Here is a 14,679-nt window from a genome sequence, read left to right on the forward strand (position 1 = left end):
AGATACGGGCTGGACCTACAAGGTACAGCTGAAGCATGCGGCAGGCGATATTAGGGGTTCCTCCGGCGAAGGTTACTACATTATAGTAATCCTCAATCCAGGTATCTGGCCTTTCCGTGCCATCATAATTCTTCAGGTTTCCAGGTAGCTTGAGGTTCATCCTTGGCTTTGGTTCCTCTCGAATCATCCTACCAAAGCACTTTGGGATGATGTAGTCAGTTTTGTATTCATTGAGACGTTCCCACGCATCACGCGAGCCGTTGCGGGGGGATTTTGAGCGTGAGCGAGATCTCCGGCCACCGCCTCCGCCTCCACCTCCGCCTCCACCGCTAGGAGGTGGTGAGGGAGACCTGCGAGGGGGCCGATGCGACCTTTTGCTTCCGCCTTGTGATTCTCCCCGCCCTTCGCGATGCTGACTTCGGCTTCAATGGCTGCCTTCACCTTGGTGCTGGCTGCCTTCGCCGTTCCGGCTTCTGCGAGGCTCCGGGTCGCGTTCTTCGTTCCGACTCCTCCTGGGCTCAGGCTCACGATCATTGATCTGGCTCCGGCGAGGTTCCGGCGTTCGCTCCCTGTTCCTGTTCCTTGGGGGTGGCACGTTGTCGCGGATATTGATTCCACCAGGCCCATGGGGTCTGGTGTTTCCGGCTGGACTACGGCGGCGAGGAGGCGGAGGACGCGGGTATCCGTTAGGCGGAGGTGAGGGATTACGGTATTTGTCCTTACCAGTGTACATTGCATCCTTTCCCTTTTTCGGATCTGACGGAGGCGTCTTTGATGGTACAAGGATTGGATTTGGGTGTTCTCTGGTTTTCCTTCTGTAAGAGCAAAGTTTAAATCCCAAGTTTTGTGTGTTTGATGACAACACTTGAGTAATCTCACCGTGTGCCTTGAGTATCACTGTTAGATTTGCAAGTGCACGGTGACCTCGCTGGACACGTCAAGATCGGAAAGACTGAAGCGTAGTTGATAGGTTTTCTGGTTTTGTGTGTGTATCGCGAGGTGACATGGCTGGAGAGAAAAAGGGAAGAAAACCAGTTTTAGCCAGGCCGGTACTACCGGTACCTGTAGCGGTAGTACCGCTACCCCTATAGGTACCGCCCAACGGTACCGCTCTGAGTTCTGCACTGAAAGTGTCCCACAGTACGAGTTGCGGTACCCCTGCAGTACCTGGAGCGGTAGTACCGCTCACGGTACCGCCTAGGTACCGTAAACTAGTTACGGCAGTACCGCTCTGGTACTGCTTCGGTACCGCTTTGGATCCAGTAAGGTTTGGACCCCATTGCGGTACCTCGAGCGGTACCGCGAGCGGTAGTACCACTCTGCGTCCACGTGGACCAGATCTGGGGAATTCGAACTCAGAGCGGTAGTACCGCTTACCCAAAGCGTTAGTACCGCTTAGGCAAAAACTGGGCATAACGGTTAGATTTGGAGGAGCCTATTTAAGGGCTCCTTCTTCCCCAACACGATTTTATCTCTTCCCTCTCTCTCTCCTCCATTGTTGCTGAGCTTAATCCTTGAGGTTCTCCCCATCCATCCAACCAATCATGCCCAAACTTTGAGGAGTGGTGGAGGAGACCCCAATCTATAGTTCTACCAAGAGAGATTTCACCAATACTAGCTATTCCTTAGTGGATCTTGGTGGTAGGGTTCCTATGGTGGAGCATTGGAGATGTGCAGCTATGGAGGCTAGCTTGGTGATGTACTAGCTCCATAGGGTGTTGGGAGCATCCTTGTGTGTGGAGCTCGCCCCAACCTTGTGAAGGAATCACCGCCTCGACCGGTGCCTTAGTGGAAGAGGGAGAGCACCTTCGTGGAGCTCTCTCGAGGAAGAAGGTGAGGCCTTCCTTCGTGGTGTGGCTGTCTAGTCTCTTGTGTGAGACTAGCACCTCCTCAACGCAGACGTACTTCCTATTGTGGAAGGAACTGCGGGAAACAAACCTCGCCTCGCCTCCGCGCCCCCGGTTGTCTCGCTCCTTTCTCTTACTATCTTGTTGATTCCTTTACTTGTTGCACTTGTCCTAGGATCATTGTAGGATCACCGCTATCGCTAAAGTTTCCACCTTTACCTTCCATTGCATAAAAATTGAAAAAGACTAAAACTTGTCGTAGCGCCATTCACCCCCCTCTTGTTCGCTACGATCCATTCACCTTCTGCGTTCCGAGGATCCGGTTCACAATTCATCATCGCGATGGCGATTGTCGTAGGCATCCTTTTGCGCGGTAGAGATGCAATGATCCGGGTTGGATTCCAACCTGCGCGAAGTATCTGCCTTGCTCTGCCGCTTCATTGCTGAAGCAACGAGCGTACGGACATAGTCGATGTCGATCTCCTCGTCTTTTTTCTTCAAGATCTCCGCAGCCTTCTTCATATTATCCTTTGGAGTGGCGAACGGCTGTTGCTCGGTCGGAGTCGCGAAGGTGATCTTGCGGGGAACTACAGCTTCTCGCCTGATCCTATCGGCCTCCTGTTGAGCCTCAGTGATCTTGTCCTCCCAATGCTTCCGGAGTTGCTTGACTTTTGCCAGTGCTTCGTCCACCTCACGTTCTCGCTGGAGAAAATTGCCCGCGAAGTTCGCGGCCTCCTTCCTCTCGTCAATCATTGCGACTGCGGTGGTGGTAAACTTTTTGGCTGTGGCCAGCATCTCCTGCCTTTTGGCTTCTAGGGCTTCCGCGTTTGCTGCGTCTTCGGGAGTAATGAGTTTGTTGAGGATATCCGAGTGTGCAATTGCATCCATGCCTGCTTGCTCAACCAGTTCTTCTGGGGACAAGACTTCCTTATGCGGTCGTTCCCGCGAGAGCGGAGATCCTGCATGGGATGGCTGTGGGTCGGAGTGAGTATTTTCATCCTCTGATTCCCGTTGATCCAGCGCCGCCAAGGTTGCGAGGACCTGCTTGGGCAGGGAAGATTCCGCCTCAGCTGCCTCCTCGTCCTCCAATTCCTTCGTGTGGCGGTTGTACTCTTCTGTATCCATAGAGGAGGCGTCACCGGAGACTGGGCTGAGGTTGCCCAGGATTGATTCTTCTCCGGCATCATCCTGCTGATCCGGTGCGCTGCTATCTCCGGCAGCCTCGTGCTGTTCCGGGGCGTCGTTGGTTCCGGTATCGTCAACCTGCATGGGCCCTGCGTCTTCCGGAGGAGGAGCGGTTCCAGCGGTATGTGCGAGGTAATGCACGAAGTGACACCTTTGCTTTTCCAACACCTGGGAGACCCAGGTGGATCTGCATTGGTCTTCCACCTTTGTTTCCTGCTCAGGGGCGGATTGGGTGGGTTTTGTTTTTTCCAGATCTAAGGCGGAATCTTCCTTAGGAAGCTCCTGCATCTCAGATCGAATCTTCGCGACTGCGTCCTGCTCAGTAGCGGTCGCGTCAGCGTTACTTACCAGAGCGTTTCCGTCGGAATCGACGGTTTCGCCGATGAAGATGTGTATGCCGCCGACTGGGACGATGGAGAGCTTGACGGGGTTTGTCTTAGCCGGAATCCAGCACTCGTCCGGAGGGACGATCGGAAGGTTTCCGGCGTAAAGTACGCGCCCCACAGCGATGGTGTCGTCGTAGCTTCCCATGGCGGAACCCTCCCGGTTCCGACCTCCAGACGCCGCTGGCCCCAAGGTGGGCGCCAACTGTCGTTGCCTATTCGACGGTACCTTAGAGGAGGGATCCTCACGAGGGGGAGAAGAGGTAGGGGCCATAGGGCAGAGTGCTCACGGGACGGTGGTACGCGATTTACCCAGCTTCGGAACACCTGCACGATGACAGGGCCTACTGCTGCTTGTCTGGAATTATCTGGACGCTTTCGCGTTGTTACAATGAGTTTTGGTTGTGATTGTGACTCTAGGGCTCTCAGGATCCGGCTTATAAAGGCGCACGGATCTAGGGTTTACATGGAGAGTCCTAGCCGGAATACAAGTTGCCTAACTACGATACAATATCTTGCCGTGTACGTCAAGGATCCGCCTTCCATCAGGACCGTGCTGGATCCGGATACTTCATGGGCTTTCACAGATCCGGCCTCCTTCGTAGGTCGATTGGGATCCGGCTCCTTGTTCCTAGACTGGACTTCATCCTTCAGGATCTACAACAACTGGGCCGCCCGATGGGCCGCATGCCACATCACCGTCTGTGGGCCACCCGGGCTTGCCGGATCTAGGCTATGCTGTTGATATACCCATAAAGTATACCCACAACACCAATCCTTCACTCTCAAATTCCAACAAATCTATTAAAGCTATTGGGGGAATAAGTGAGGAAGAACAAATAGGAGAACACAAAATTCTCCAAGATCTAGATCTCAAAGATTTACTCACAAAGAGATGATTTGGTTTGGTCAAAGTGTAGATCTAGATCTCCTCAATCTTTCTCTCAAATAGATGCAAGAATCATGGGATGGGGAGAAAGATCTCAAGCTCAAATATGAACAACAATGGTGGAGAGAGAGGCTTGAGAGAGAGGAGGAAGAAGAAAGAAGCCCCACAAGAAAGATGGGGGAGAAAGACTTAAAATGCTGGCCCCATTTTTTCTGCCCGTTGGGGCTGCCTCGACTTGGGGCCGGTAGTACCGGCCAGCTAGGGGAGGTACTACCGCCCGTGGATGCTGCACGTGGAAGAGAGAGCGAGGCGTGCGGGGTGAGGAGGCCGGGGGGAGACCGGAGGCTTCGGCCGCTGCCGAGCGGTACCTTCGGCCCCGGTACCGGTCGGGGTATCGATGAGGGAGCCCAACTTCCTGGAATGTATACTGTAAGTTTGGCCATATTTCCGGTACCCTGGGCGGTACCTCCTACCGGCCGTGCTCGGGCGGTACTACCGGCCAGCCCAAACTCCTCTCTTTGGGCAAACTTAGAAAATCAATAACTAGAGTTTAAAAACTCCGATCGACATGAAACCAATTTTGTTGGAAAGAGGACGACAAGAGCTACCCCAAAAAAGAGTGAAAATATGGAAACTAGTTGGGGATGATTTTATATTATTTTTAGAGTGAAACCTCTCAATACGAGAAACTGGGAAAATCACCGATATCGAAAACGCAACAAGTGATAAACCCAAAATCCATTTTCGATGAACTAGAGCTTGGCATAGAAATAACCACAAGCTCTAAAACACCACATGGATAAGATCCAAATACAACCAAGAAAGATAATGCATGGATGCAAAGGTTTGACCGCACTCCGAACGATACGATCAAGTTACTCAGTCGAGAAGCCCTTGATAGAACGACCACTATCCTATCAACCGGTCTCCCAACTAAACAACGAGACCGGTAAAAAAGAAACCCTATCAAAAGCAAACCTTAACATTGCGCATTCCACTTGAGCTCGATGATGATGATCTTGACCGCAACAAGGATGGTACGCCGTTCTTGATTGTGCTTGCTTGATGTTTTGCGAATTGCTCCCCCATAATCCACTATAGGAGAGCTTCTTCTTCGGTGCATCTTCACATATCCATGAGCACATATGAATGGAAAGCTTCAAGCATGTGAGCTCTTCGAGATGACTCATCTTGAACTTGCACCTCATTTGTTCGTATTGCAACCTTGACGCCAACTAATCGTTCAAGCATTGCCTATGGACAACTCCTACACATATAACTCAATGCAACGATTAGTCCATAGGGATTGTCATTAATTACCAAAACCACATGGGGTCTCTATGCACTTTCAGCTATGTGCATCACTTTGATGGAAACGCCGGGGGTTTCTACCTCCTTTTATAAAAAATAGAGGCTCGAGCCAATTCTGAACTAACTTCTTACCTTTCCTTTTATCCTGCACTTATGCTCTACATGCCAATTCGTTTGGTCCTCATGGGTTCGATATTTATTAGTCGTTGAAGATTCCAGAGTCCATAACCTACACTTGTGGAGGTGGATGACTATTGATTTAGTATGATAGGTGATGACGTTAGCCGAGTTGGTGCATGACTAAATGGAGTTTCAGTGGTAGCCTTGACTACTATATAAAGGACACTACCATTAACTCACTCCTTGTAATGAGTGGGACCAACTACTAGAAGATCAATCACCAAGGCGATGAGTGTTGCGCCGCTCCTATCTAAGGAAAAAACAGGTAATTTGGAGTTCCCTGGTTGGACCCGACAAATGACAAAGTTGCATTGTCTCCATGTTGTGGGCATTGTTTTCTTGCTAATGTTTTGGCCTTTGATTTGTTGGATCTACAAGTAGGATGAAATCCTTGTCTTAGGCTCCACAACATGGTCGCAAGTATGGACTCTATTTATAAAGACTATTATTGTGGAAAATGGTGACTTGGTCATATGTATTTTATATAATCATCTATTGGGTCGATCTTTGTTGGCTTTCACATACTCTGTTTATATGTTTTTTTAGTCTCCTTGGCTTACCCTGAATCAATAAGATGATGGTCATCTACATCTTAGAATGTAGATGCCAAAAAATACAACATTTAAAAGTAAAATGTAGCAAATGCATATATCTAGTTTAAGGTTGGTCATGTAGACCGATAACCTGTAGGTTTAAGTGGAAGGATTGCAATGATAATGCCATTTTGAATACTATGCAATTAAAAATCACGGGACTACACACCACATAAAATAATTGTAAGTGCATGTTCTGTTTGAAATATTTATACACATGAATAGAGAAAAATTTAGGTATGGATCATATACGAATTTAAAATGCACCTTGTTTGGTTGGGTTGGAGAAAAACAATGATATTTTTGTGAAATATTGTGCGTTTACAACTCACAAGTCATATAGTTGCAAAGAGACTAGACACATTTAACGCAAAATATAGTTCTACAAAAATTATATAATCATACAAATATAATCTACAAGAAATAATTTTTAGAAAGTCTGTTTATTAATATCCACTTAAAATTGAAGGGGTCAATACCAACATGACCGTTGTGAATAGCGAGCGCCGTATACGTCAAAGCTCAAAGAAAGGAATAAACTAGTAACAACTTTTTTTTGAACTTGGTTACTCTTAAGTCCAATATTATTATTTATTCTGGCCTTAAGTTACATGTACAGACCATTAAGTTACAGGAAAGTCGGGAGGACAAGTTCCTTTTAGACTGTTTATTTAAAACTTATTATTTTTGCTTAAACTAGGGACACACATACATACCGTGCGTTCTCTACATGCAATTTTTGTTCGAAATTTTTGAAGAATTGGAAAAACAAATTTTGGCCCGGCAAGTTATGAGGTTCATAATCATAAACTAGCTTCATTTTCGATTTTACCAAGAAAGCGGTCAAAGAAGAGTCGAAGACCAGGCAAAGGTCACACGCACTTTCCCTGATCTCCTCCTTGTTTCCCCCAAATCTCCAGATCGCCGGCGATCTTCCCGGCGGCGGCCTACGACTAGCGCGGGCGCCAGCCACCACCTTCCCCTTCTACTAGTAGAATAACTGCATGCTCTGCAAAATAATTCGTAGCGGCGGTAGCGATAGAAGAGGGGATGACTAGCCTGTCCATCACGGTGATGACGCTGAACCTCCAGGAGGGGGATCAGCCGAGCGAGAGCCCTAACAGCTGGGAGAAGCGCCGCGACATCTGCGTCAGCGTCATCACCAGCTACTCCCCCACCATCCTCTGCACCCAGCAAGGTGAGCGGGGGTTCCCTTTTCTTGTGTAATGCAATTGATTTTGGTTCAACCGTTCATCGAGATGGACTATGCGTGGAACTTCATCTGTGACATTCCGAAGAAGGTTCCATATGGTAGCAACGAAGAGTGCGTGGATTGGCTTCAGCCGCCCGTACGAACTTGAATGCGTTGCTCATTTCCTATGTTAGGATCTGAACACTGTTTTTTTTTTTCGATGATCTGAACACTGTATTTAGAGTTCCAGAGTCACTATATTTTTGCTCGCATTTGTCCACTCTCTGACTTTAAAGTTTCATTTGATTTCATTAGTTCATTCTAGGCTTGAAATAACAGGTCTCATATGCAGGGTTGAGGTGCCAGTTGGACTACCTACAGCAGTGCCTGCCGGGTAATGATTTCTCTCCATGTTAATTCTCCCCAATTCGTTCTTGCATGATAAATTTTCTGCTTCACCCTGGATGATCACTGTTCTTCTGCGAGCTTCTTGTTTGGAACAATGGTTGGGAGTAGTCTGTAATATCATCTCTGGGCTCTGCTACGAACTTGTGGAAATGTAATACTCTAATTAAATCCATCACTATTCTGCATTATAAAGAATGGATTTCTCAAGCTTCTCATTACTCGGATAAGCCTTTTTACTGAACCATACAAAACAACAAGCGATAAAACCAAAGACAGATAAAACAGCTAAACTATGAGACAAGTAAGCTTCTCCAAACCATACATTAGTCCACGAACTTGTAACACTGAATCTATGTGCCTTAGAACAGATACATTGAATAGTAAGTAGTTCATGTTTCCTAAATAGTACCATTGTGCTTGTTGCTGCCTGCTGGGCTGCACTGCTGCATTTGCTTGGCCGTTGGTAGCTGATAGCCAAAAAACAAAAAGGCCATATAAGGAATTTTGAGAGCATTTTTGTCCATTAACAATGTGCTGTAGTACAAATTTCTGTCCACCTTCTTTTGTTTGGAAAAAGAATACTCCAGGATTCTAGCATATATGTCTATCTACTTGATCGACAAGTGGATATCCACTTTAGGAATCTACATATACGTTCTAAAACCTTTCAGATGATGAAATCAATGAGTATCAGGATGGAAACTCATCGCCAGTTGGTCTCTTTTGATTCTACTAACTCAGAGGGACTTCAAGCTACAAAGGGACACACACAGGGCATGTAGCTACAAATCATCTTTTGATAGCGACGGAACTTGGGGATGGCATCATGAAATCCATGACACCTCATCTTTCGTGAATCACCACCCGCCAGGCCCTCCGTTCCTAGTCTATGGACGATTGATTTGTAGAAGCTGCCCACAATCAAACCATTTGAGGCCATATGCTTTCAAGCGATACTTGATCAATTATCTGCATTGTGCTCTTAGTTTATGCTGTAGCTGTAGTACCAAACAGCTCCTTGTTATCTGGATAGGAAAACTGTGTGCTCCCCTTTCTACAATCGCACCCAAGAGTAGTCCAATGCTATTCTGATTCATAAATAGATGCTGGTGTGACTTCCTGGATGTTAGTGTCTTGAGTTTATGAATTATATATATGATATGCTTTCTATTTGGATATGGTTCTCTGTAACATGTTTTGATGATACGACTAGCCTAAAATGAAGCAACCCAGAAGGTACAGTTCTTTATTTGATTGATTACCCTGGGACAGAATGAACAATTTTTTTAAGGGTGATATGTCATTTCTATTGAGCTTATTTTCTTCTTATGCCTTTAGGAATAAACATTTTCTTTGACCAAGATGAACCAGATTTAGCTACTAACTAAAAGGCCCGAGTGCTAGCTATTCGTTTTGTAATACAATGCTGTGTATTCTGTTGATCTGAAATTTGGAGAAGACGAATTACCAAGCTGTTGTACTTATCCAGGTTATGAGCAATTTGGCATTTCAAGAAAAGGATCACAAGACACCACCGACGAATACTGCACGATATTCTACGAAAAAGAGAAGGTTTGTATTTCCTTGACATTCTACTATTCTGCCAGAAATTGATACTGTCCATTCATAGATGAGTTGAACTACCCACAAATTTTATGAAGGTGGAGCTTACAGAAGGCGGCACCTTCTGGTTATCAGAATCTCCGTCGGTGCCAGGAAGTATTGCATGGGGAGCAACTGCACCATGCATTGCTACATGGGCAATATCCTTTTGTATTATACTTTTTCATCATATCATTCTTCCATCTCTATGTCTCTTGATTGGTATTTGAAGAAATTTGTTGCCTTAACTGACATGATGTACACACGTTTCAAGTCAAAAGAGTAGAACCACCTGGGTTCAGTTTCCAAATTGTAAATACGAATCTCGATGAAGATAGCCCTCGTGCTCGTAGACGAAGTGCTTTGCTTACGTGGCAACATATAGCATCTCTGCCACCCAATTTGCCTGTGATCTATTGCGGAGGCTTCAACACACAAAAGGAATCTATGACTGGGCGGTTTTTGCTCGGCAGATCTAGGTATAGCTTGTTGGAGGATGATAATGTTGTTGATATTAACGTAGTTATTTCACATAGAAATATTATGGGTAGATATGTCGACTGTTCAGTTTTATTGTTGAGAGCTGAAAAACCTTCCATTTACGACAATATCAAATGATAACACATACCTTTTCAATCCATAGAATACCTTTTCCTAGCATTTGGCTAAGATTAAAGTTGATCTTTCTTGTAATAAAACCCCTGATATGATCATACCTGCATGTGGAGCAATACTAATGTACAAGTATTGGCTTTACATTTGTGCTGATGTGGTACAATGTTCTGTAAGTGGAAACCTAGTACATGATGTCAGATAGTTTTGCTATATAAATCTTATGTCAGTTATTAGCTTCCTTGCATGATCTTATATGATATTTATTCAGAAGTGACCAAAGTACTGTTAACACTACTTTTAAGATTTGAACATTTTTGAGATCTTAGGTAATTAAAGAAATTAAGTATTCAAACTTCAGAAATGAAGTTTCAGTTTAAATGGCAGAAGCTACCATACATGTGAGTATTGATATATGATGAAGTTGTCATGCTTTAAGGGGTTTGATTTCCAAATTTAATTTTGAATATTTTCAGTATCCGTACATGTTGAAGAAAACCTGAAAGTTTGTATTTATTATTTTAAAATTTATCGCCCCATGTGTTGCACTCCCTGTGTTCACTATTATAAGATGTTTTAGATATTTCAATGTGGACTAGATATGGACAGAAATGAGTGAATATACACACTGGAACGCGTCTAGATACATGCATTTTCGAAAAAATCTAAAACATCTTATAATAGTGAATGGAGGGAGTATTAGAAGTAATAAAAGTAAATGGCTCATGTGGCACATAATCTTCATACCAGTCCCAAAGTGCCATAAAACGTAGAACTCAAACTGTTTTTGAATATAATAGAGAAGATGGAAAAATTGATGCCTGACCTGAATCTTGCAATTATCAAGCCACACATCATATTTTCTCCTATTTTTTTCCAAAGACATAATGGCTTAGGAATGGTTCAGTACACTTTGCTTCAAAAATTGTTCTTTTGTATTCCATCGAACAAACCAGGGAAAATTTGTAGCAATGTCAGCTAAAAAATTGTTTGACAGAAAACATATGCATTCAGGAGCATTCCTTCAAACTCATATCAAGACCATAATCTATCTGTGGTATGTCCATGATTCTTCTGTGCAACGGCAGCCCTTGTCAATGGAGAATGGTCTGGCCAGTGTATTTACCTGATAATCATTTCATATTGAGCAAGAGATTACTAATAGCAGATCAGCATAGGGATGAAAAAATAGTCGGGTTTGAATTGGCCTTAGAATAATTTTCAAATGCTTAATTGCTTTCGTGAAGAAATGGACATTACCACATTATTGGTATTTGTATAGACGTGTCCATGATCATCAATAATATTATATTTCTTTGAATATGTGTCTTTTATGTTTTTAGCCGAGTGCTGGCAGTCCCCTTACTATGTTGATTTGACATAATTCCATGCGGTTTGGTTACAGGGAGCATGGTGTTGTGGGTGATATGAGAGATGCTTGGCCCAATGCTCGTGTGCGCAAAAACGTATCACTGATACACACATATCATGGATTTAAAGGTATTCACCGAGATGTCTCCTTTACTCTCCAGGAAGAATATACATCTTGCCTTCAGTAGTTTCTACATTACTTCCTAAACAAGGAAAAACATTTCCTCAAAGAAAACCTTACTACAATATAAGTACCTATGGCTGCTTACACCTTTTCTTCAGTCTCCAATGTCAAACAACTCAAACTGACTATTTGTTGAGAAAAAATACATTTTATATCTTACAATTAAGAAAGTGGGAAAATAAAACGAAGGGGTTGTCTTTGATGTGCGGCTTAAGATTGTGTCGTTACATTATAGAGAACATTTTCCCTATTATTTCCAAAGGTAATATCTCACTACGCTTCATCATGTGTTTTATCGGTGAAGTCATGGTCTTCTGCATCACTTATGGTTTGGTGGGTCTCGGTTGCAGTTTATACTTGGCAATGCTTTCATTTCTCAACTAGCAGTATTCTTTCTAGAAATCTTACACAGAAGATTGCTGTACTGCAGGGGAGAAACAAGGTGCTGCAGAATTTCTAAAATTAGTATTTAGAGCTCTTTGTCTCTGCTGGGATAGACAGACACAAGACTTGCATATCGACTGGATACTGTTTAGAGGGCGTCCACTGGTTCCTGCACTATGTGAAGTCATAAATGACAATATAGACGGTGTTTATCCGTCGTCGCATTTCCCCATCTTTGCTGAGTTTTTGCTTCCCCGCTCAGTCCGCCTAGCTGAGACGCCTTCATAGCCAGTGTTTGTACTCCTGTTGCAACAATTCTTCTCCCGACTACAGTTCTTTAGCCTTGTTTTGTTTTTGGCTAACTTATTCATTTCTATATACCCAGTCTGTTGTTCTGGATGGCATCTTCACCCTCCATGGCAACAACAGCTCGTGCAGTCTATCAAATTTCACTTTACTGGGGTAATTTTTTCCTTTCCACGGTCTGCATTTTTTTTTAATGTACGCCTCCTTACCAGCCAGGGGCGCTGGTATTGTCTTTATATTTTACTGAACTGTATAGCAATTGCGAAATCTCAAATCTGTCAATAAACTTTGCCAAGATTATGGAAGCAATCTATGGATTCCATTTTAGCTATGCGGATGAGCTCTGTGTCTTGTGATCGTCTAATGTTACATTAATTCATCTAGCTGGCAACCTTTGGTATAGTATCACCTTTTATTTATGAGTTTTGGATTGTGTGAACAGATGTGCGGGCGCAACATGCCCGCAAGTCAGGTCACTTTGGGTCAATGGCAAGCTGGACCCTCATAGGTGGGGCCTAATGTCAGTGACCCAAAGTCATAAGAAAGTCAGCAAGCACAGTTAGCGAATCTTGACACAATATCGAACTTGCTGTAGTATGAGAAGCATGGGTTGTCTTCTTCCCCTGCTGCTGCTGGTAGCACCAACGCAATACAACATCGTGGTAAATCACATGATTGCATTGCATCATCTCATCATCTTGAAGGAAACTGGATTTCACAGTACTCATGTTTATGACTCGTCGTCTCATGTGTTAAGCAGACAAAACAGAATTAGCAGAGACCTTGCTTTTAAAATCTGTGACACTATCACGTAATTATTAGAATAATTTCGTCCTTTTGTACTATATAAGACGATCGCAAAGATGATTATCCAACGCAGCCAATCGCAAATACTCTCTCTCCCTTTAAAGTCCTCTCGTGTTGACCCTAATATTGCCCCTGCAAGCACCTCCCCTTCCCCTCCCCCCCACCCCACCGTCGCCAGAAGGTGAGGCAGGACCTAATGACCTATGGTGTTGGGCCGTCCTCTCACCCCTCAACCGAAGGAGTCATAATAGTACGCCGCCCTAGGTCCTAGGCATAGCGCAGCTGGCTAGCGTTGGGCAGATCGACGATCATCAACGTGGGGACGGCTCCCTCTACCACAGCTCGGCCCCTAGGGCTGCAACACGCGGGTTGGAGGAGAGGCGACCGGTCGGTGAGAGTTGGGCTCTGACGCGGTCGAAGCTGGCGATGGCGGCATCCTTGGGTGTCGTTACCTTGTCGAAGGTGTTTTTTTTTTTGTGAATCACCTTCCTCCTCCTCAGAAGTTTTTGGGAAACCGTAGATCTGTTTCTTCCTGATCGGACGATGGCGGCACTTCCGTTGTCGCTCTCCCTCTTGGGTGCATCATTTCAGAGCAGGTGATGCGTGGAGGTGTGTGCTGGTGGAGCGGTGTTTCGTATACTGCATCAACGACGGTGGGTCTCAATGGCGTGGCGGAAGGAGCTCCCGGCGGCAGGCGCTTGCTTATGGATGTGCGCATGACGGTTTGCGCTTCTTGGCTCCGTGGAAGCGTGGATGACATGTTTGACACGGTTAATGCATTGATCGTTGTTCTAAAGATGGACAGGTTTGTACATTGTACTTGCGGCTTGTCGTTGGGCGGATTGGTGAAGCATTCGATTTTGACATGATGTGCCACTGTGCTTAGGCGTGAGGTCACTAGAGCACCGCGCGTGGAGCTTCTGGGTAGAGTCGTGGGTGTGTCTCGCGCAGGCAGAGGCACGTAGCTGGAGCGTGGAGGCGCGCGCTGCGGTTGGTGGAGGACGGAACGCAGGAGATCCGGCGGCCGGCCGGCCGGCCGACCGTGAGTCGTGAGATAGCCCGTGACTCGCTGCACCAGACGCTTGCTGCAGGTTTGTGATCGCTGTCGGGCCCCGCCCGAGGTTGAAGATCGCAAAGTACTGCCGCCTCCATCTCCACCACGCGCGCCCAGCCGCACATCCGCCCAGCTACGCAACAAAGCTCACGGGCCGCTCACGGCCACGAATCCATGGAGTCCTCGCGCTTTGCCAACGACCAACCGTCGGTCGGTCGCCGTGCGAGTGCTGCCTTTTCCTCACGGATCTGGTGGAACCTTGGATCGGATGGCAGTTCATTTCGTCCCCTGACAGCGATTCATCTGCTCGCCGGAACGGGGGGGCTTTCCAGCTCTCTGCTCGGTTAGGATTTACTTTTGATAAAGTTGAA

The 14,679-nt window shown here is 45.7% G+C and overlaps 1 protein-coding gene across 1 annotated transcript; it reads left to right on the forward strand.

Annotated features, from left to right (window-relative positions):
* Nucleotides 1-7,210: 7,210 nt before the first annotated feature.
* On the forward strand, nt 7,211-12,784 carry LOC127293512 (uncharacterized). The gene is made up of 7 exons (XM_051323152.2): nt 7,211-7,586; nt 7,933-7,974; nt 9,478-9,560; nt 9,650-9,751; nt 9,855-10,069; nt 11,608-11,702; nt 12,188-12,784. Exons 1-7 carry the CDS (start codon nt 7,439-7,441, stop codon nt 12,427-12,429), a joined length of 927 nt encoding a protein of 308 aa, XP_051179112.1. The 5' UTR covers nt 7,211-7,438; the 3' UTR covers nt 12,430-12,784.
* The last annotated feature ends 1,895 nt before the right edge of the window (nt 12,785-14,679 follow it).

The sequence above is a fragment of the Lolium perenne genome, chromosome 1 (genome assembly GCF_019359855.2).
Source record: "Lolium perenne isolate Kyuss_39 chromosome 1, Kyuss_2.0, whole genome shotgun sequence".
Classification (NCBI taxonomy): domain Eukaryota; kingdom Viridiplantae; phylum Streptophyta; class Magnoliopsida; order Poales; family Poaceae; genus Lolium; species Lolium perenne.